At 46.5% G+C, this 22511-nt stretch overlaps 2 protein-coding genes across 4 annotated transcripts; one reads left to right on the forward strand and one right to left on the reverse strand.

Moving 5' to 3' along the window:
• Positions 1 to 341: 341 nt before the first annotated feature.
• Positions 342 to 11577, reverse strand: LOC309880940 (torsin-1A-interacting protein 1-like). Of its 2 annotated transcripts, none has more exons than XM_082766411.1 (6): positions 11347 to 11577; positions 11180 to 11248; positions 7803 to 7925; positions 6454 to 6510; positions 4233 to 4304; positions 342 to 3126 (listed from the first exon to the last, which is right to left on the reverse strand). In XM_082766411.1, the coding sequence occupies exons 1-6, from the start codon at positions 11477 to 11479 to the stop codon at positions 2339 to 2341; spliced, it is 1242 nt and encodes a 413-aa protein (XP_082622537.1). In that variant the 5' UTR covers positions 11480 to 11577; the 3' UTR covers positions 342 to 2338. The 2 variants fall into 2 exon arrangements, with proteins under 2 accessions (XP_082622537.1, XP_082622538.1); XM_082766412.1 differs by having other exon boundaries at positions 343 to 3126; positions 7803 to 7922.
• A 1875-nt stretch (positions 11578 to 13452) lies between these two features.
• Positions 13453 to 20654, forward strand: TOR1AIP2 (torsin 1A interacting protein 2). 2 transcript variants are annotated; one of them, XM_082766302.1, is made up of 6 exons: positions 13453 to 13596; positions 14026 to 14219; positions 15609 to 15911; positions 16059 to 16376; positions 16709 to 16873; positions 17460 to 20654. In XM_082766302.1, exons 2-6 carry the CDS (start codon positions 14186 to 14188, stop codon positions 18224 to 18226), a joined length of 1587 nt encoding a protein of 528 aa, XP_082622428.1. In that variant the 5' UTR covers positions 13453 to 13596; positions 14026 to 14185; the 3' UTR covers positions 18227 to 20654. The 2 variants fall into 2 exon arrangements, with proteins under 2 accessions (XP_082622428.1, XP_082622429.1); XM_082766303.1 differs by having other exon boundaries at positions 16709 to 16807.
• Positions 20655 to 22511: the final 1857 nt, after the last annotated feature.

Raw genomic sequence — 22511 nt, forward strand, 5'->3', positions numbered from 1 at the left:
CAAAAGAGAGTAAACTGAATTACATGTTTTGTTAGTATAAAAGCATGGAATCTCCTGCCTTCATGTCATAGCTTCTTTTTGTGTGTGTGGATGGCAATTCTGCCAAGTGCATCCTTTTTTTCTAAGCTATTTTAGCTAAGACCTGTCCGTCCAGCCATTCACAGCACACTAACTTGGCCCAGAAGGTACAGGAAGATGTGGCTAGAAATGGGACAAGAGTGAAGTCATCTCTTTAGTCACCTGCTGACTCTGGTATCAGACTAATGAAACAAGTGAACCATACATTAACATAAATTCCAGCTGAAATGAGACCTGAGAAACACTACAAGAACACCAAGTAAGAGAAAATTCAGAGCTATTACAGCTTCCTTAATCACGTCCAGCTAGAGAACAGCCCAGATACTATTCATCCCACTCAAGTGTCTTAGAACTTCTAAATTTCACAAAAGGTCTTATTTTACTTGTATGTATCTGGTCAAAGATAAGAGAATAGCCTTAAACATATAAGCCAGAAAGTCTGAGCACATATAATTCAATGGGCAAATCTGAAAATGTTTTATAAAACAAACAAGTAAATTTATTTTTAATGATTACTAAAATAGTTCACATAATATACAAGCAGATATGCTATCAGGGTACACTCAGAAATAAATCACAGTTTGTTTGTTTTTTTTAAAAAATGCATTTGTCCAGTGAAATGTTCAAAATGTGAATGCCATCTTGTCCTTCCTGAGCTATTCTTAAACATCTAGAACAGCAGCACTTCCATGTCTTTTTTACTGCTTATATTTATTCTCATTAAAATCATGTCCAGTGCTGGACCAATGCTGGACCTCAGTGGTCAAAACAAATTCACCACTGCTTTAAGTGACCACAGTTATGTATCTCTCAAACTGTGTTCTTTTATGTTTATTTATATGCTTAAGGTGATTTTGGTCAATTCCACATCACACCCCAAACCTTTGCTTGCGCAGAGAAGTCAGAAGCTCCAGCACCTCCAAGAGGTTTTCCTAGTTAACGAGGATGTTTACAGGACAGCTCAAGGAACTTGTGAATAAAGGATAGGTCCAAGAACCACTAATCTCAGCTGATACAAGAAAATGTCCCACTAATTTGAGAACAGTCTTCACACATTTGTTCAAACTCAATAAAACTGAATGCACTTGACCAGTGGTTCAAGAGGATACACTAACAGCAATGAAATGGAAGTGCTGCAATTCACTTTTTTTTTTTCTTTTACACAAAATATTTACAATAGAAACACATACATGTTTTTAGTCTGATATGAGGGATTCTTGGCAGGAGGCACTCTAAAAATATGTTTTAAAAACACGCGTTGCAAATCTGTTCTTCACTAAAAGCTTATGCAGCAAGCAGCAGGTTATATGCAGACACATGAAAAAAGATCCGTTTTCTAGTATACTGAGTACCACAAATAAATAAATTCTCTCGATGCAAAAATAGTTATCTTATTAAAGGAAGAAATAATTACATCTTCCTAAACTTTTGTTTGGAAAGATGTAACATGTCTTTAGTACACATGTGGCTGACTTTTTCATTTTCCCCCAAGTTTTAAGACTCGCTAAACTTTGACAAACAGCAGAGAATTCTTGGACGCAGTGAGGCAAAGAGGAACTAAGGGATAATTTACCTGACATCTACTACTAACTTCAAATTAATGTTTGAACCCCAGCTTTTCTCACTCTCCTGACTGGTTGGGGCAGTCTCATTTTAGGAAGAAATGCTTGCTGAAAGGTCCTCCAAAAGTCACAAATCTCTCAAGCAATTCTCGCCATTTCTAGAAGTCTCCAGAGACAGCTGACATCTACACTGTAGTTAAAGGGACCAAGAAAAAACTTGTGTTTAGACCCACGTCACTTTATCATTTTCACTGTATTATAAGAAAAATAAGTAATTCTGGAAGATGAAGCTGATGTTTTTACATCCCATTACCTTGTTACATGTGATATTAGCTTTTATCCACCAGCAGAAAGGGATATGATCTTCACAGCAAAGCCAACAGTGCACCAAAAGTTTCATGAGCAGATGAGTGTTTCTGCAGTTGCGGATGCTTGCTTCTAACTGCAGGACACCAAACCTGAGTAAGTTACTGAAGACAACTTACCAAGAACAATCAAGTTCCTTGTTTACGTTCTGCAGTTTATTTAGAGAAGTCCCAGTTACTTTAGCAGAAACAACCCTGTCACTTGGTGAAATTTCTTTGCACAGAAAGGACTTTGTGCTGCCTGAGCTCAGCAGCCACAGTAGGTTTTTCCCTGTTCAGCCATTACAACGTATTTTTTGTCTTCCTCCTTTCCAGAGTCCTCTCTAAGCACTTCTATGTGCATCCCTCCAGAGGAAGGCCCTCTTCAGGCCTAACAGGTAACACAAGATGAGAGATACGGCTCCACAGTCCACTCAGCTTATCTGTATCCATGCTATTGTAAGAACTGGGAACATCCGAACTGGTGAACTTGGTCTTGAGGAAATCCTTCACTTTCTCCTCAAGTTCTGGCACGGTAAGGCTCTTTCCCAGTGACTGCTCATCCAGGAGAACAGTCAGCAGAAGAGCCACATCCTTAAATGCCGCATTTTCATGGTCACAGTACTTGTAAAAGATCAAGGTGGAGCCTGCAGGCAGTAACTCAAAACGATGCACCACTGCTACCTTCTTGCCTTCGCTGAACCCAGAGCTGAGCTGGTTATCTACTTCCATCTTAACATTGTCACTATCCATTTCGGCTTTGTCTGCCCCGTTAATTTTGATTGCAGTAACATTCTGGGAGAAGGCAAAAGCATCAGCAATCTCATTACTGAGGCACCTCAGCGCTTTCTCAGCTTCTTGGCCAGCTGTGAACAGTAAGATGGCTGGCTTCGTGTGCAGCTGGGAAACATTGAGGTATTTCTCAAGGAACATGTGGGTTATTCTCCACAGACTGGGGTCCTGACTTTGATACATTTCTTTGAGTTTATCCATCCGGGCCCGAAACACTTGCAGAATTTGAGTAGTTCTACTTGACGAAGTTGTTAACATTCCCGTCCACCAGAAATAAAATGCCAGTGCGACAATTAACAGAACCAGTAAAGTCCATCCCTTTTGAAATCCACTCTTTGATCCACCATCCTCTATAGAAAGGAGGCGCAAACAGGAAGAAAAAAATAATGTTTTTAAAAGGAATAAGAAGCCAACAAGTAAAAACCAACAGCAAAAAAAAAGAGCATACAGTAGAGGTCAATGAAATCATCCCACTCTCAAGCTACTGGTACAGCAGTTGAAGAACATAAAGATGTTCTAGGTTAAAAGAAAACCTTTCAGGTTTCACTCTTCCAGGTTAAAACAAAGCCTTTCACTTCTTCAGCAAGTTAGTGAAGAGCCATCATTTAAAAAGGACATTTTGAAGGATTTCCAGATTGACTAAGAAATTGGACATCCTTCTGAAAGAAGGAGCTCTTCTGGAAAATCCACCCTTTATTTAACCAAATCCAAACTAACAATTATAATGGTTCTCAGGAAGATCAAGTTTGTTCCTACATTTAGTTTCTGTAGAAAGAGCCTGATAGAAAATCTGGCAGCACCAGGATTGTTTGTGTGTTGCTGTTTCTCCTCCCTGTCCTCTTGAGGAATAAAAATGGTCTCTGCAGCAGTATTTGCATCTCAAACACTGGTGCTCGACACTATCAGAAAACCTTTGTGTTCTTTGCATCAGCCAGCTTCACAAAGAATATACATGGCAAACAGCACACAGCAAGCATACAGAATATCAGATATTTTGATTTGGTTTTGTGTTTGAACAGTTAAACTAACACTTGTTTGACCTACTGCAAACATAAGGCTTGATCCTGTCTCCAATGAAATCAGTAACAAAACACACCAACTACCCTGGCAACAGCAAAGAACTATACCCCACACTACCTTTTTATGTCCTAACCTTTATCAGGACAGCAACACAACAGCTATTAAATAAGAACATCACTAGGCCTGCCTCAGTTTTAATCTTGCAGCAAATCTCATAGACATTACAGATGGAAGACCTTAAATTTGGGTGGCAGCATTACCTATTGTACAAGACTCCTTCCTTAGCACTGAAAACACATGCGCTAGTGAGGAAAGCATCTGTTCTGGCAAGGACCATCAGTTTAACGCCAGCAACCAAGAAATCTACTACTTGGACAAGCATGGGAATAGCTTATGTAACACAAGCATGAAATAAAAGTGAAAGCAGAAGTCTTACTTCTGGCCAAACGCTGTGACTGCTGCTGTGACTGCTTCACTATACTGGGTTGGTCTCGAAATTTACTTCTGCCTGTTAAGGGATTAAGAAAGCAACATGAGAAAATCACGTAAGACAATTAGAAGCAATCTTCCAGTGGGGAATTTGGCAGGGAGTTGAAGTCACAGAACTGCATCACCTTCGATGGAAAGCTTCAATGGAAATTGAAACATTTCAAGTACAAGATGACAAAATGGCAGATTTAACAACCTGTTACGGTCTGCACAAGGATACCACGCCCCATTTAAGTTCCCCCATATTGCTCAAGAATTTGAGGGACAGAAAATTGAAACTTAACATATGTTTAATGAAAACAAGATAATGCAAGATTTAGGTAGGAAAAGAAAAGCAGCATTTTAAAGGCAGAGTCTCACATCCCCTCCCAGCTAGCTTGGTTGAGAGACCTGCTTCACTGTCACTTGGTTTATTGGGATGAATTGTGCTTTTAAAGAAAAATGCAAGCTTTCAACTTAAAATATACTTTTGGTCTGTTTATTTAAATGGGTTCAGACAGCAAAGTAGTACAGACACAATCCATCAAAGAGCGCTACGGACAACTTTCCCAGGAGACCTGTATGAATATATACAGAGCAATTATTGGTCAGCATGTTTTCTGCACTTAGGCAGTTAATTAAAAAGACATGAGAATTTCTGGCTCCTTGAGAACTACAGCCACTGGTTCAAAAGTAATATATAGCCAAATCAGGATACCGTCAATGACACTGCTAAGAATAAATTGAACAAACACACCCTGTAGTAGTTATTTCAAGAGAAGTAAAATAAACACAACAACCTTGCTTCTGTATGAATGTAATAACAGTAGGTGCTAAAAGCAGTTCTGGTTTAAGCCAAAGCTTAACCGGCTTAATGAGCTGCTCTGTTCTGCAATTCCCCTCCACCCTCAGTAGGGCACAGACATGGAGCTTGTAGCTGGCTAAGCTGTCACAAGTCTAGTAGTTAACAGATCAGAATCATCCCAGTTCTGTATTTTACAGGGTACCCTGTTTGCACAGACTAGTTTTCACATTTAGGAGACGGCTGTGATTCATATCCTTAAGGAAAACATATTTCCATGAACAATCCAATAACAGATTCTATCCTACCTATGAATCTTGCCTTATTTACAAGGCAATTTGCAATGAAAGCCAAGCAAATTATTTGTTTTGCCTAACTCAGAAAGTCTAACTTCTTTAGACACATTAGACTTTTCAGAGTGTCAATTGATTTTCAAGAGTTCTTCACCCAGCGAGCATTGATTTGGTCAACAAGCACCCAGGATCTCTCATGCAGCACATATTGCCTCTGGCACAGGAATTAAAAGTATCAGACCAGCAAGAACAGCCTGCATCAATTCATATTTTCAAAGGTGTTTCACAAATGTGCAGCTACCACAAGATGAGCTTCTCTTATGGAAGGCAGTGTGGTTTAAAAAAATTTAAAAAAAGTGTCAACTACCAAGTTCTCCAAAATTAATTCTGATTTACAGGACGTTGGTTTTTATCTTTACTGTTCAGGATAGAAACAAGTGCTGAGATGGCAAGAACTGAAGACTACTTAGAATTCAAAACATTTTTTTTCTTATTTCAAGTACTCTTCCAAGAGGAAAAGGAAAAAAAAAATCAAACACCACAAGCTAACAAACACAAAAGAGTCCCCCACCAAAACCTGAAACAAAAATCTGAAACAAGGAATTGGTCATTGGATGAACAAATTGGCATTTGCCAGTATAGAAAAGAGGCTGCTCCTGTCTAGGAGTATCAGACGGATGATTTAAATCACAGAAGGCTGACATTACCCAGGGAAAGTCTAGAGAGGAAGGTGACGTGGGTACACTGCTACCAAAAGGTAAAGGTTGTGTTCCCTCCCTCACGCCCACAATACCACTGCTATGTGCTCTCCACTTACGACTGCCCCATGAACCAACTCAGCTTCCTAACCCAGCCAAAAAAACAAAAGGGTCATTTTCTGTTGGGTCAGCAAGTTGAATAACCTCACAGAAGGGCCTGGCTCTGGAACAAACCAGCTTTCCAGCTCCCATTTGTGTCTCCCTCCTGGGTCCTTTTCTACTCTCCGGGACTGAGAGTTACAGGGCACAAGAAAAATGTAAGCAGAGGAAAGGAGAAGAATTCTGTACTTATCACTTACCATCAGGGAAGGACTAGCTATCTATTTTTCTACTTACTCTGTGGCTTAGGTGAGTGGTGCTCTTGATTTTTCTCAAAGAAGTCAGCCTTGCTTTCTGAAACCAAAGCAAAAATGAAACAACTTGGTCATCACATCAGAGTTCAGAATAAAGCAGACAACCCAAATGCTTCTAGCTCTTGCTATGCAATCTTCAAAGGTTATCAGGGAAGGAGCATGTGCTGTATTGACAAACCAAACCTGCTCCATATGACAGCCTCTTGGACTGCTCTGTAGAGGGAGAAAGCTTCCATATCTAATGGAAAGGGCTTAATGTGGCCTTTCACCCTGCTCTTCCCAACATGCCACAACAATATTCTTCCCACATTTTCTTTAAAATGCAATGATGATGAAAACACGTGATTCTGTGATCTCTACTGCAAGGTACCAGGTCTGACACTTGAAACTGAAACTCTTGTTCAGCAAGAGGGAAAACCAAAAACACTGTAAAGTTGCCACCTTAACAGCAACGCTATCAAACCCAGAGGAACTCAGCAAACGGGTGCATTTTTCTAGCCACCAGAGTAAAATGCCTGCATGTGCTCCTGGGAAACAGCAGGCTGACAGAGATCTGTTCTTGAGGACATCTCAGCTACTTAGTTTGCGTCTATATTTTGTCAGTCTGCACTTCTAATTGCTTTCAGCGCTCTTGCATAAGCAATGAATTTAACTGTGTGATTAGGACTGTTACTGACTGACTGAATGCAAACAACTCCCTTACTCTCCAACCATTTACCAGCTCTCCTAAAAACCTCCCTTACGCGGCTTATCTATTTAGATGTATTCAAATCACTTTCAGCAACTGAACTACCCTCTGCTGGTCTAAAGGAGCCTGTACTTTTTTCCTCATTGTATTTTCCTATTGCTTCTGTAATATACATCAACAATCCCTGAGCAATGAACCCTTAAAACACTTGGCATAGTTAGCTTCCCCCTGCTAAAGTTGAAACTACCTCATCTTTTTAGAGAAGGGATGGTTTTGTTTTGCTTTGCAGGGGGCAGTTAAAGCTCCACTCTTGTAAACATAACAGTTTTGGAAGCAGGTATCACACCACTCATCTTGATTTGCTTTTCAGAAGACAGAAGGTTATGTATTATCAAAGTTTAAAACCACACTTTCTTGCATATTGGGGTTTTACACCCCAGCAGATGGCTGTCATACTACAATCAGTTTTGGCTCACAGGCAGGAGCAGACCCTGAAAAAAAATATTTTCAACTCCTTCATCTGTTCATGTTTCAACTCAACAACTCTCCCTGTTTTAAGAAAACTGAAGGGATGTCATTTTAGTACAATTAAGTAATCGTTTATTACATCATGGGAAAGACACGGACAAAACTAGTGTTGTTACCTTTTAACGGTGCGTGAACACTTGGTTGATGCCCTGCTTGTTTCTTGGGTTCAATGCCATCATAATCCTTTGCTTTTTCCTTTGCTGGGTTCTCTGGAAGTAAGAAATTTGAAGAACTGCCTACTAGGAGAAAAAAAAAAAAAAAAAAGGATCGATGTGACTGCAGTATCATTTGTGCTCATAACATCACGAAACTGATGAACCAAGACACAGTTTCAGAACATACATGATCTTAATCTGTGATATTGCTAGTTATGATCTCATAAGAGTTACTTTCTAGAAAAGTAACCAAAAGAAACTAAGAATTGAAAAGTTAACGGCAAGTTTGAGTTCTACAAACATAGCTGTCTGCGCCACACAGACTTTTTTTTAAGGAGTCTTTGGCTTAAAAACACTTTAAACAAACAGACATCAAGACACCAAATGTTAAGGGCTAGGAAATGCCCAACTAAAGGAATTCAGCATAAACTAGTAAACACAAGCCTGGAAGTAAAGTGATTTTTTGCACTGGGCACACAATTTACAAACAAACAATAATTGTCCTATGTTTTCCATAGTGTTATGGAGAGGTAAAAAGAGAGAGAGAAGCAACTTTAGAACGTAATTCCCCTTTTTAAATAGCCCAAGCTGTCCTTTATCTGTCTCTCTTTTTCTCCCATCAACCATAAAGGAAATCTGAGGCACCTATGCTCCTAATTTAATCCCCAGATAGCAGGGAAGAAATCTAACCCCCCTTTATATTGTTTGCCATAAATCACACAGCCACGTAGATGCTGAAATCAAACTTAGTCAACATAGAAGTAACAGAGCAAAGGTCAGAGCTGGGAAGCCAGTCAGAAACAGAAGGCCAGCAAAAGAGGTTTGAAAAGCCAAAGCACAATCAGATTTAAGGAAAACAAATCCCCTCAGGTATGGAATAAAAGCTGTAGTACTGCTTGATCATGATACAGTGATCAAGCTGAGGGCATTAGCAAGAAGAAACAGCAAACAGGAGAATACAAGTGGTAAAGCTTCCTCTGCAACATCCACACAGGGCTTTGTTAAAATAAACAAACCAGAACAGTACAGTGTTCTCCTATGGTTTCACAGATTTTTTTTTTTTATGTGCTTCTAGAGCTCTTACTGCATGTGTGAGGACAATACACATCTTGCCACTTACTGTTTATTAATTTTACCTCAGAAATAGTGAGCAAAACCTTTTCTCTCAGATGTTCTGGTGGCTTTAGCATGCCAGTGTATATAAAGAGTATAAAGGAGAAAAAAAAAAGGTGGAAGAAAAACATAAATTTTAAACTGAGATGTCACGTCACAGGTAAAACAGTAAAGTACTTGCAAGTAGTAAGTGGGACACTGTATTTTCAAATTTGTCCTAAAAATCAGTTAAATGACTTATTTTCCACCAGGCTAGAATGCAGATTCTCTCCCATTCACTTGTTTCCCAAGAATGCCAAACAACGTAGCTGTGGTATTTCACTACACACTGAGATTTTGCAAGAAACTCTCACCGTCAGCACTGCCTAGTAATCACAAGACCCGGATGATCTTTGAATTTAAAGAGGGCTGCCCATGCAATCCATACTTCTTCATTCCTCTCCTCTTTGCACCATTCCATACTCTGAAAGCACTCTTAAAAGTTGTTGCGAACATGAAAGCTATAAACATACTTCACTGCTCACATTAACAGCTTGCAGACCAGCATCTTCTGTGTCCAACAGACAGGAAGAGTATTGGGGCGAGCAGACAGCATACACAGTAACTCCTACAGAGGAAAGTAAGCCTCCCCTGCATGGTTTAACTTCCATAAATATGTACATATAAGACTTCCATCCAGAACACATCTGTTGTACCCCCAACAAGGCCTCGAGCCTCCTGCCCTAAGGACCATTTGTGCCTCCTGAGCAGCTGGCTAGGATTTACCTGTGCCTTAAACCTGCTAGCTAGCCACCTCCTGCAGTCACCTACCAGGAGATCTTGCAATCCCCGTTCCATAAACCAGCTTAATCAAAGGGAGTAGAAATCTGTAAATTCATAAACTACAGGCTTATAAACCAAAATACAAAGCCACTACTTTACCACTGCAACTTGGTCATTTAAGTCTGGTACACGTTTGCTCCTGTGGGTTCAATCTTCTTCAACACAAGAGATGAGCCTGCAACATCCACAGCAACTACAGACAGCACAAACTCGGGCACCAAAAACATCTATGACATGCCCTTTGCTTGTACAGTCATAAATTCTACTTGCAAATTTTAAGACAAATTCAGCATAGGTCGCTAGTGTGCACCGTTAGCTAGCTGAACAAGAAGATGCCTGATCTGAGACAGGGTTTTTACACCCTTAAAGTTCTTTAACTTTAGAAACAGGTTTCCTAATTTATATTTAAAAACTCTAAGCAGAAGTCAGAAGCCAGTTCCCCAGCTCATGGTTTCATTTCCATGCTGCTCCCTAGGAAGCATGACAATTACAAAGAAACAAAGCCCTTCTAAAAGCCCTTCTAAAGATGCGCCCTGCTTGTCCTGCTGCCTCACAGGCCCTGCATTCCCCCGGTCTTCCCTGAGCTCTGCAGAAGAATACAACATTACATTAGCTACAGAGAGCAGCACCGTGATGGGGGTAATTACTCCTTCACTTCTATCTCAAGCAGTATAGTCTCGCATTTTACAACATTTGTGTACGTAACTGTCTTTATCAGTGTAGCGATAGGACAAGGGTTAACAGCTTTAAACTAAAAGGTAGATTTAGATTAGAAATAAGGAGCGAATTTGTTACTGTGAGGGTGGCGAGGCCCTGGCAGAGGCTGTCCAAAGAAGCTGTGGCTGCCCCAGCCCTGGGGGTGTCCAGGGCTGGGCTGGATGGGGCTGGGGGCAGCCTGGGCTGGTGGGAGGTGTCCCTGGCTATGGCTGGGGGAGGAACCGGGTGGGCTTCGAGGTCCCTTCCAACCCAAACTGTTTTGTGATTTTATAAGCAAATGCCACTGATGCTGAAAGCCTGGGGAGGTGGGGGATGGCATCTCCCCCCCCATCGTCGTCCTTTGAGATGCCCTCAGGAAAATAAATAAATAAATAAATAAATCCACTCAGACGAACTTCCTAAAGCAACAGCTTTTTCAGAGATGAAGCTTTTCCACCTGCTAACCAGCTGCGCTTTTTTACATTGCGCTTTACGCGCTAACTAGTGGCACCCTCACTCCTAACGCCGAGGTTCCTCCTTCCCCACAGCCTCCGCCTTCCTCCTTCAGGGCGAGCCTTCCCCGCGATGAAAGCTCGCAGGCAGCTCAGGAGGCACAACGGGAAGGGAGCGGAGCCCTCTGCCCGCAGCCCTGTGACGGGGCCGGCGGCACAGGGCGGTTTTAGGCACCGCCGGGAGCCCGCACTCACCTGCCGCCCTGCAGGCTCGGATCGGCGGCCGGGTCAGGCGCTCCGGGCTCAGCACGCCGAGCTCGCCCCCTGCAACGACACACGCGTGAGACGAGCGGGACCCCCGAGGGGGCTCCAGCTCCACGCGTCCCCTGCCCAAACCCTCTCGCAGCCCCCACGCCGCTCACCCTCCGGCGCCCCACCGGAGCCGTGCTCGGGCTCGGCCTCCCTCTCCGCCGCCTCCGCCAAGCGGGGGCTCTTTCGCCGCCGCTTCAGCTCGGGGGCGTCCGGCGGAGCCCGCTCGTCGCCGTCCCCCACCATGCCGCTGGCGCTTCAGACAACCACCGCTTTCCCCTCAGCCCTGCCCTTCCCTGCCGCCGCCTCGCTCGGAGCCTCCCCGGGACCGAAGCTGCCGCCTCGGCGCGGCGGGGGCGGCCCCGGCTGCCTCATTTCCCGCAGCGGCCCCGCCGCTTCCTGCGGGCTGAGGGGCGGCCCCTGGGCAGCGCCGCCGCCATGTTGCGCGCGGCCCCGCTGAGGGGGCGACGGCGCCGCCGCCATGTTGTGCGCGGCTCCCCGCGCAGAGCCCCTCTCGGGCGCCGAAATTTGGGACTCTCTTTCTTTTTTATTTTTTTTGTACATGTTGTCCATTATTGAGCATGGAGGCTGTGTGAGGGAAGCGCCAGTCACACTCCTGCAACAGCCTCCTGTGTCCACACATTTCACAATAAAGTATTTTAATGCTATACCAGCCCACTGTAAACATTCCGGTTTCGCCTAGAAGCAAGTAAATATTTGTGAAGTAAATTATGCATGCTCTCACCTGTACCGGCAGGTGTCATATAAGATGTAAATGCTGAATGTAGGCATTGAACAATGTTTTCTAAAGCAAAAACAAATGAGGCAATAAATGCCGCGTTGGGAGGTTTCAAAGTACAGCCGAACTGTTAGCGCAATTCAAAGTAGGGAGGAAAAGACCTGCTGGAGGCACGGCTTGTGATCTCTGACCTGGCAGGTGACCTGGTGCAACTACAGCTACCAAGCAGTATCACGTTGCTCACAAGAAGAAAAGTGGGGGTCAAGATTAATTAAACGATTAACTAAAACCAATTTAATGAAAGAAAAGCAAAAGCTGCTCACAGAAGCAAGAAAAATCTGCTTTCCATCAGCAGGTGATGTCCAGCTACTTCCTGGGAAGATTGGCTTTAGCAAACACAGCAATTGCTTCAGAAGACAAACACTTTCATAGCAAATGCTCCTGCTCCTGCTTGCCCTTAGTTTTTAGGGTTGAGCGTGAGGTTATAAGGGATGGAGTATCCCTTTGGGCAGTTAGGGTCAGCTGTCCCAGCTGTGTCCCTTCCCAGCCTCTTGTCTGGGACTACTGCCTCTTGGGGGGCTGGAAAGAGAGCCTTGATGCTGTGCAAGCGCTGCTCAGCAACAGCCAAAACTCAAAGCACAGCACTTTTTAGGATGCCATGAGGACAGTGAGCCCCATCCCAGCCAGACCCAGTGCATCACCAGTACAGGAGTTCAGGATGCTGTGGGAGCAGAAGGAGAGCAGACCATGGCGTAGGGCTGGGCTTTTTGCACTTCACCTAAATGGTATTTCCCCACCCAGTCCTGCACTAACTTTTTACAGACCTGGTGTCCACAAATGAGTCTAATCCTGAAACTCTGCCCCCATCACCCCTGTGCCAGGAAGGTCTGGAAGTTTCCTGCACATAGCATAAAAAAAGTACTTTTTTTCTGCCCACTCAAACCTAACCTGCTGCCTGTTTTGCAAGTGTCTCAAGTTCTAGTAACGAGGGGTTTGGTGAACAATAACTCCACGTGGATCAGCCCTCCCCTCTGTCAGCCTTCTGCTCCCCAAATTGAAGAGTCCCACTCCCGGACTCTGCCCTGTACCGGCACTGCTTCAGTCGCCTTTGCCTGTGCCTCGTCTCAGCCATTTGCAGATGGTAAAAGGGTTCCAGGCTGACCTGGGGGGCTGCAGCCTCTGTCCCTTGCTTTGATGCCTTTCCTCAGTGTGCCCTGTGCCATGCCACCGTTTCCCATGAAATGGGAAGTATTACCATTGTTTTTGAAAAGCATTGCCCAGATGTATTTAAGCCTACAGCACAGAAATGCAGCCAGAAACACAGTCCAAAAGGAATTCAAAAACACTGAGCGCTTCCGGGAATGACAGCCCTGCTTCTCCTGGTGGAAGAGCTGCCAGCACTGGAGAGGAGGGAGGAAAACTACAGCTCCCAGCAGCCTGCCTGGGCTGCCGTGGAAGGGCAGGGTTCACCCTCGCGCCGACAGCAGCGGAGGATTTAGGGCGCGTTCGGGAAAAGGGCTGTCCGGCCGAGCCAAAGGGCTTCCAGGAAGGACAAGCCCCGGGGCCATCGCTGGCCACCTCGCTGCTTCTCTTCACAGCCCCGACAGGCTCCAGCCCTGCCCAGGTAAGTGTCCGAGGGCACGGCGGCTTTGTGCTTCCCTTTCTGCAAGTGGGAATGGCGCAGAGAAGGGAGGGACAGCAGCCAGGCCAGGACAGCCATAAATGAACCCCCACACTCCTGGATCTTGTTTTTAGCAAGAAAACTGAGCTGTAGAGGAGCCAAAGGGAAAGGTTCCCCTCCAGCCGCTGCGACGGCTGGGTATTGAGATCTTTGATCTGCCTGAACCCAGCTCCAGTAGGGAGAGTTTCTCTGGAGTTTTCCACGTTGCCTGTGGCTGGTCAGCAGGCAGGCGTTGCCCTTGTCACTGAAGGTTCATGGCATACAGTACCAGTTACATGAACCCGTTTTCATGCCTCCCAAATAATTTTGAGCATGGAGGGGGGATTCTCCTCTTCCACCATGAATCACTGTGGCTGTGCTTGTGCTTGTTAGGTCTACAGATGTTCGGCTGCAGTTCCTGAGGCCAAGGCAGGATGATGGTCCTGCTGGGGGTAGGATTTGGTCAGCCACCCCACCAGCAGGGAGATAAATCCCGGCACAAGCAAAGGAGAAAGTGAAGTAAAAGGTACTGAGACCCAACAGGAGCAAGAAAATGGAAAAGAATCCAAGTGTGGATCTGCCTGGAGGTAAGCCAACCCTGTGCTTGCTCCGTCTCCTGGGAAAATCCCATCGCGAGAGTATTTCAACAGTGATAAAGGAAACTGAAACAAAATCACAAGCTGAGAAAAATCCCATCTTCTCCAGGCCACGTAGTAACAATTTGCCTTCACTTTCGGATTCTGGTCAGCAGCAAGTTTAGGCTCTGTGTCCAGAATGGCAGCACAAGAAGGGCTAAAGATAGAGCTGTAGGCTAGGAGAACTTTGTTCCTGGTACCCTAGTGCTTCCCCCTGAGAAACAGCTTTGTAACTTGGGCTGCAGGGAGGGGAACACCTCCTCTGGGCCAGCTGCCAAGTATAAGTGCAATCAGGTAGAGCAGCAGGGTTATGCATGGTATGTGGCAGGGGTAGAGTCACCTCCCTCTGGTGACCAGTCAAGGCTCTGTTTAACACAGGCGTCTCAGATGGACCCACAAGGAGAAGTGGGGAGTTAACAACAAACAGGCTTCCAGTGAAGAAGTGAGTCCCATCGGGTTGTATCTGCCAGGTGGGCACGACGCAGTTCACCTCAAGTGCAGGATCCAAATTCTGCAGAGGCCAGAAGCCACAGATCTGCAGATGTTAAATAATGATCCAGTTTTCCACCACCCAGAGATGCAAAACCTGCAGAATAGGCAGGGCAAGGAGCACTGCTTGTGCCCAACTTGAATAGCAGGATACCTCCATGTTCACTGCATTTCAGTTCCTACCATGCACTTACATCCTCCTGGTGCCTTAATACACGAACATTTCAGTGATACCTTGATGCTATAATCTTATCAGACCCGTCCTAAGCATTCAGAATTGCTCCTGTAAAAACAGGAACAAAGCAACAAAGAATGTAAAAGTCCAAAGGACAGCATGTTCTGACATGTGGCAAGCACAGCTTTTCTCTGTTTTCGAATTAGGAGAGAGTTCCTTCCATTTTTGTCAGTCTTTTTTTTTCTAACTAAGCATCATTATTTCTCTGTCATTGTAGTGTAGTTTTCTCACTTTTGGTCACCCAGGGTGCTCAGCTGTGTTGTGGCCAACCAACCACACTGTGAGCTTTCACACATTTGAGCTTTAAAAAACCAAAGCTACCAGCACTGGACAGGTCAAAGTTTGGAGAGAGGATTGCATCTCTGAGAGTGATCGCTCATTGTGTGGCCACTACTACAGTCAAAAAAACGTAGAGGGCAATTTGAGCCGTCTGTCTGGACAGAAGGCAGTATGATTCCCTGGTGATGATGGCTGGTTGTGGTAAACTCTTCTCCAGAGCAGCTCGTGTAGATGTTTCTGAAATGCAGGACCCGGGAGTTTTACAGGGTGGTGGTGAAGCCCAGGGTATTCCCATGTCCTGCATGGCTAGCTGAGCTTGTGAACTCTGATCCCAACAGCTGGGCCAGCCCAAGATGAGGTGGAGAGCACAGCAGAGCATCCTTCACACCAGGAGCCCCCCAGAGGAACACTTGAGCACCAAGAGGCGAGCAGGTGCCCTGAGACCTCCTGCAAACCAGAGGAGGACTCTTCGGTGAGTAATCCACCAACTGCTCTCGGGGAAGAGGTGAAGCCTTCAGAGTTAGCTGGCCCCACAATGGAGGAGAAGGCTCCTCAGGAAACTGAAGCATCACTGGAAGAACCTGTGGAGAAGAGAGATGGTGTCTCCAAAAGACCTCAGGAAGAAGATGACTCAGACAGAGGTGAGTCCCTCCCCATCTGCCTGTACTGCATTTCCAAAATGCTGATAACCTGGGCCTTTCCTTCAAGGAGGCAGAACAGGAGAAAAGGTGGCTGCTTCTTGTGCTGAAAGAAGCGAAGCCTAGGTCTGTGAATTTCACTTCCTACAGCTGTGCAGGCCCAAGACAAAACGGACAGCAAAGGAGACAGCAATGTCCTCCAGGAAACTCAGGAGGACCTGGAGATAAGCAGGCAACGTGAAAGCTGCACAGCAGAGGAAGATGCTTTATCAAGAAAGGAGGCACTGAGCTCTGAGAGCAAAACGACACATTCAGATGTGAACGCCACAGAAGATGTCGCTGAGGGCCTCTCAGCAGAGGAGAGCACCAGCGTCCCTCTGCTAGGTCAGGAGCCAGGAGAGCACAAAGAGCCAGAAACACAGGAGAGGGAATCCTCAAGCACGTTAAGGAGCAGACTTGGGACAAAAGGTGAGCTGGTGGTTGCACCCTGCTGCTGCTTCTGTGTGTACATGCCCGTGCTTTGCATAGGCATTGGAAAATGTAATAATGAGGTTTCTAGTGGCTGTTTTCAGTTTTTTGGAGTATTTGCTTCTTAGCACAAAATTAACTGGCTTCGCTCTCTCTGTCTGCTCCCTCCTCCCCCCTCTGTTTCGGTGCACTCAAAGTACCATTAATTCAAAGCAATATTAACTTCTAACTCTTTTCCACAGCTGGAAGCTCTGGAAAGCTCTGTTACTTGTCTGACAACCCAACTTATCCACTCCCTCAACAGCGAGTGACAAATTTCTTTCTCACTGTAGGACGTGCAGCCCCACAGCCAGAGGCTCAGCCATGCTTGCAGAATGTCACCACTCAAAATACAAAACAAGAGAAGACGAAAGAGTTCAACTTACTGAAAGGTGAGGAAAAGAAGCTTCCCTTGTGCGTTACTCATCGACCAGAAGGCCCCGATCCACCAGGAACAAGTAATGAAGCACATTTAATTCTTCTTCTCTCTTGGGATCCTTCACAGCCTTCTAAGGGTTCGAGGGAACTGCTTCTCATCAGGCAATAGGGATTTTGGGGAAACAGCTCACAAGAAGGCAATCCATCCCCTTAAAGATAGGGGAATGTCTGACCCAGTAGTAGGAGGAAGGCAGCTTAGGAACACTTAGCTGGGTCTGCCACCTCCATACATGGAGGCAGGTGCTCCAAAGGGTAACAAATCTTAAAGAAAACAGAGGTGTGTGTGGGGGAATGAGACAGGAGAAAGCTTGGTGCCAGCTGTAATTTCCTGTTTTGCACTGTAATTACAAAGCTGGAGCCCTGCCTCCATCTCTGGAGCTGCAGCCCCCCCAGCTGGTGAAGGAGCACAGATCCTACAGCATGGAGCAAGCACCTTCTTCACTGTTCCTGGGATCCCAGAGAGCGTGCTTACCTGAACCACGTTGCTGTCATGGGGGAAGGTCAAGCAGGGGGAAAAGAGCCCTTGTAGCCACTTTTCAGCATATCACCATGGGTAATTTGGGACTGACTGCTGTTCCCTGTTTGTATCTCTTCCCTGCTGAGCAGGACTTCTCATTCTGGGCCTATTATTGCTCATCTTCTGCATACTCTTCTTCATCAACCCAACCGCCGAGTCCCAGCCGGCCCCCAGGAGCCCCACGGTGGAGGCCTTCCTGTCCCATTTCAACGAGCTGCAGGACAAGTTTCCCGGGCAGAATCCCCAGGTGTGGTTTCGCGGGCGCAAGTTCTTGCAGAAGCACCTCAACACATCCAAGCCCACGCAGCCAGCCACCATCATCCTCACGGCCGCCCGCCAGGCTGAGCGGACCTTGCGGTGCCTTAGCACCCACGTGGCTGACGCCTACTCGGCCGCCCTGCATGCCAGCACGGCGCAGATCGATGGCAGGGACCTGTCTGAGCTCCAGAGTGACGAGGCCAAGCTGCAGGTGGACTCAGAGCTCAGTTCAGCTTTCCAGGCTGGGTACCGTGCTGCGGTGGTGCACCGCTTCGAGCTGCTGCCGGCAGGGTCCACGCTCATCTTCTACAAGTACTGCGACCACGAAAGTGCTGCTTTCAAGGACGTGGCCCTGCTGCTGACCGTGCTGCTGGAGCAGGAGGAGCTGGAGACCCAGATCAGCCTCCCGAGGGTGGAAGAGAAGGTCCATGACTTCCTCTGGGCCAAGTTCACCGTTGCCAGGACCCCCAGCTCCTACGACTACATAGACTCTGACAAGCTGAGCGGGCTGTGGAGCCGCATCTCCCACGTGGTGCTACCAATCCATCCGGTGCAGAACATTGAGAAGGGGGGCTGCCACATCCACACCAAGACCTAGGGACAGAGGCTGCCAGAGCCCTGGGAAGGGCTGAAAAGCCAGTCCTGGCCAGCCCCGGTGCAGGCAGAGACACAAATGAACAAGGAACTCACTTCGTAACACCCCCGTGGTATTCCTCTGCAATTTGTTTCCCATTCTTCCTGGGAAGAGTTCAACAGGTACAAATTGATCCAGGCCTTTTGGCCAGCTGAAGGCAATAGACTGTACGCTTCCTTCTGACAGGTGGGAAGAGCTGATATTATAGACTGCTAGTTGCACAGGAGCACATTACAGTGTGGGGAGGCAGGAGGAAAAACAGTGCTTTGCAGGCAGTGGAACAAAGGAAGGTCAAATTCCCTAAACCAAACATTTTGAAGTCATGCTTCAAAAAGAAAATCAGTTTGCTAGTCAAGGGTTTGACCAGTCAGTTCTGATACAGCTCCACTGACCGATTTACAGCCAAAGGACAGATCCTAAATGCCATCTGGCATTCAAACAAACCTGCAATCCAGAATTCCCCCAAACATCGATTACAAAAAATTTAAATTTGTCAGCACTTAAACACTACATAAAAGCAAGGGAATCCCACACACAGAGCAGCCCTTACGCTGTTCTGAAAACAGAGAACGAAACACAAAGCGCTTCATTATCGCTCTGATGGTGCAAAGCCTCAAGGGATCACGCAGGTAAAGGAATGAGTTTAACTTAATGCTACCTCTTAAAAGAGTTCAGTTGTGATCCGTTTGCCACCACAGGGCTATAAGCACCTCTTTGGGCTGATGCATCAGCCTTGGTCCTACACGATTCCTCTTCACCCACGTATCTGATCTGCACTTAGGGCTGGAAGCCATCGGAGGCATCTCTACGTCATTTCCTGGCACAGATGGTGAGCCCTCAGAGTCACGAGAGGAGCGAGCTGACAAAATGCGCCCTCAAGCCCCTTCATGGCTTTTCCAGGGTAATTCCTGACACACTAGGCCTTGCCCAGGGACCATGTATTTGCAGCCCAGAAGTTCCCTGGCTTGCTTTCTGCGATTCTGCCTGCCCCTCCCCAGCTAACTTTTATTGATGAATGTAGATGATGACACTGATATTTATTTCAGACCACGTAAGGCAGCACACCGGCTCCTTGCCCACCAAAGGTACATTTCCCTTCCTGCCAGGCAGGTGGTGCTCTGGCTGCTACTGGCAGAGCTGATACCAACTAGTAAAGACAAAATATTTGGCATAAACACCAGAAACCCTTAAGCAGGCTGGTTTTGTACCGTACCTCCTCTTCTGCACCCCAAGAAGAGAAAGCCGAGTCCTGCAAATGCTGTGGTCTGTGGTGGCCCCGCACACTGAATTGCTGCAGGAGTGCTGGGGCAGAGCTGCTAACTCAGGGAGCACCTAGGAGCAGGCACAGGTTGAAGTATTTATAATAACCCAGCAGCCTGCCCCAGGTGTCAGCCCCTCGTGCCTACAATCCTGCCTGCTGGAGCACAGCGCGGCTTCTCTCTGTACAGGCAGCACAGACTGAAGCCTTGCCGAGGCCGAGTCTGCATCTGAACAAGACACAAATTGAGAACAGGTCGCTGTTTTTACAAGCAGTGCATCTGAGTTCTCCAGACCCCTGTGTTGGCCGGGTCTTCTGCCAACGGTGCCTTGCTGATCTGCCCAGCTGCTGGCTCAGCTGCTCACACCAGTGCCTGCAATCACAGCCCGTTTCTCCCGTCCTCTGCCATGTGCCTTGTCCTCCCGTGGGAGATTTGTGGCCATAAACCTGGAGCAGGGGACAAAAAGAGGGAAGAAAAGAGGATTATTTGTTCAAATGGGAACCAAAGAGCAGACATTTCATTTCCTTAGACACCAGTCACAGGAAGACAAGACTTAGGAGGTGTTGCCCACTCTCTCCACACCTGACAGCACTTTATCCACTACCCCAAACTTACTGATGTTTATCTCCATTGGAGACAGGGAGCTGAGTTACCCCTGCAGCATTAGCTGTGGGTTAGACATGAAGTGTCCCTTTGCAGTAGTTTTAACCACGCCAAACAGCAGGCTAGACATGCTGGAGCCCAGCATCAGCAGACCAGCCTCAGGGCTTGATTTTGTACAAGATACCGGTTGCTTCCTCCCCTTCCTCTTTTTTTCCACTGCTTTCCACTACTTTGGTAACAGAAAACAGTTTCTGCTCTGCATGGTTCAGCATCGGCACTGATGTAAGAACTGGCAAAGCATTAATCATGTTATTGTTATAGTATTTTAAAGTTAACTCACTACCAGTTTTATCTACTGTGTGTATAATGCATACTCAAGGCAACTTCATGCTGCTTGGGCACCTCGCTGTAAGCATCATCCAGCAAAGCTGTTCTAATACAGATATATTTTTATGACCTTTTAAAGATTTAAAAAAAAAATAAAATCTGCTTGCTTCTGAAACAAGATTTCTATTTAAAAATAAATGAGATTGTGAAAGAAACCAGCAGTCTTCAAATTGAGATGTAGCCTTACTGTATTCTGTTCTTTTCTCTAGCTATTTTCAGTTCACTAAGCAAGAGCTCATCATATTGGACAAAGTTTTATTTAGGTCAGGGCTGTAATTGTGCAAACAAAGTGAATACTTGCTTTTCCTGGAAGAACCCTAAACAACCTTTTTCTCAGTAGTTTGAGACAAACATCCACAGCTTCTTCAGCTAAGCCCAAAACTGAAAGCAGCCCCACAAACTGCTTTGGAGAGACCCAGCTGCAAAGTGCAATCCCAACTGAAACATACTGAAGTTTACATAATAATTAATGATAATAATTAAACTGAAACCCACTGACAACTGAGAAAGTTTAGACAGCAAATATATCGCATTTCAACACCCTTCCACTGTGCTGGTGGAAAAAAAATCTGTTCCACGCAATTTCACAACACCTCAGCACACCCAAATTTTAACATTTATGCTGAATTATTTTGCCCAGCTCCGGTTTAAACAGATGGAGCTTTTTTCAGTCTTGCCTCCAAATTCAGAAGTCACCCAAACAGAGTAGCCAAATGCTTTCCAAGAGCAGCTCTATCTGGAAGGGTGCATTGTTTTGGGATGTTTTTCCCCCTCGGATGTCATGCTCATCCTGATGTGTGTTGGTAAAGAGCACGATCGTCCTTGCACCTGATGCAAGGAAAGGCTGAACTGAGAGTGAGAATGGTGCCTGCTGTTGTAATTTGAGGGTTAAATCTGCAGCAGCACAGAGAAATACTCTTTAATGCATACCAGGCAAGAGCCCCCTGTGCCCTGGGGCCAGCTTGAGGGGGGGGGGGGGGGAACAACCTCAGCAAGGCCCTCAGCTGGTTTATCCCACACAGGGATTTGGGTTACTGTCTCCTTTCTGGACTAAACTTCATTCAGAAACATCACAACTCGGGCAGCAGGAGGTGGGTGCCTCCCTAGGGCAGGGTGACAGCGCGAGGGACACCACCAGGCGACACCAGGGGTGTGGGGCACAGCCAGACGCACCCACAACAGCTCCGGAGGAGGGAAACCTTTCCTCTGCACCAGCACGGACCGAAGCTAGAAGAAGGCAGGATGAGGGGTGATGGGCAGCGACCTCGGCTCTCGCAGTGCTCCCAGCACAGGGAAGGGGCAAAGCACCAAGGAGCCCCTCGCTGGCCTCTCCCTGCCGTTTGCATCTGGCTCCAAGGAGAAGGCTCTGCAGATCCCTGGCGAGGGCACTCGAGAGCTGACAATCCTCAGGGCCAAAGCACAGGCAGCAGCATGCTTCAAAATGGGAGGTGGAAACAGCCTCCCCTCCTTGGAGGCCTGCTCCTTCCTCTGCCCCAGCAACCCAGGACCACCCAGCTGCCTCCAGGAAAGTTTTAGGACATTTCGCCCTCTGCCTCTTCCACGTTTTCAGATTAAGCTGAATGAAGCCACTCTTTTCTTTGTACTGAAGGGGATGAGCTGCAGAAGGAAGGACTCCCCCCATTTCCATAGTCCGAGCTTGTCTGTGGAGAGGAGCCTTGGGCCACACAGGTTCCTTCTCAAAGGAAGAACAAAGCCCTGCTCGGGGGCCAGAAAGGGGCATCTGTACTGGGGCAAAAACCAGGTACAGCCAGGCAAATTGCTGGAACCGTGTGGCCAGTGGGACAGACCACAAGCCCAGCACAACATCCTGCACATCAGGATGTTGCAGAAAAGCAGGGAAGACTGCTGTCAAAGCCAGGCTCCCTCCAGCTGCCTGGTCAATGGGACATGAATGTCTGAGGGCAGGGAAGAAAACACACACAGAAACAAAGGGGTGTCCAAAGACTTTTACACTCCAGACCGAAGCCTTGCATGCATTC

The sequence above is a fragment of the Aythya marila genome (assembly GCF_965140915.1).
Source record: "Aythya marila genome assembly, chromosome: 8".
NCBI classification, from domain to species: domain Eukaryota; kingdom Metazoa; phylum Chordata; class Aves; order Anseriformes; family Anatidae; genus Aythya; species Aythya marila.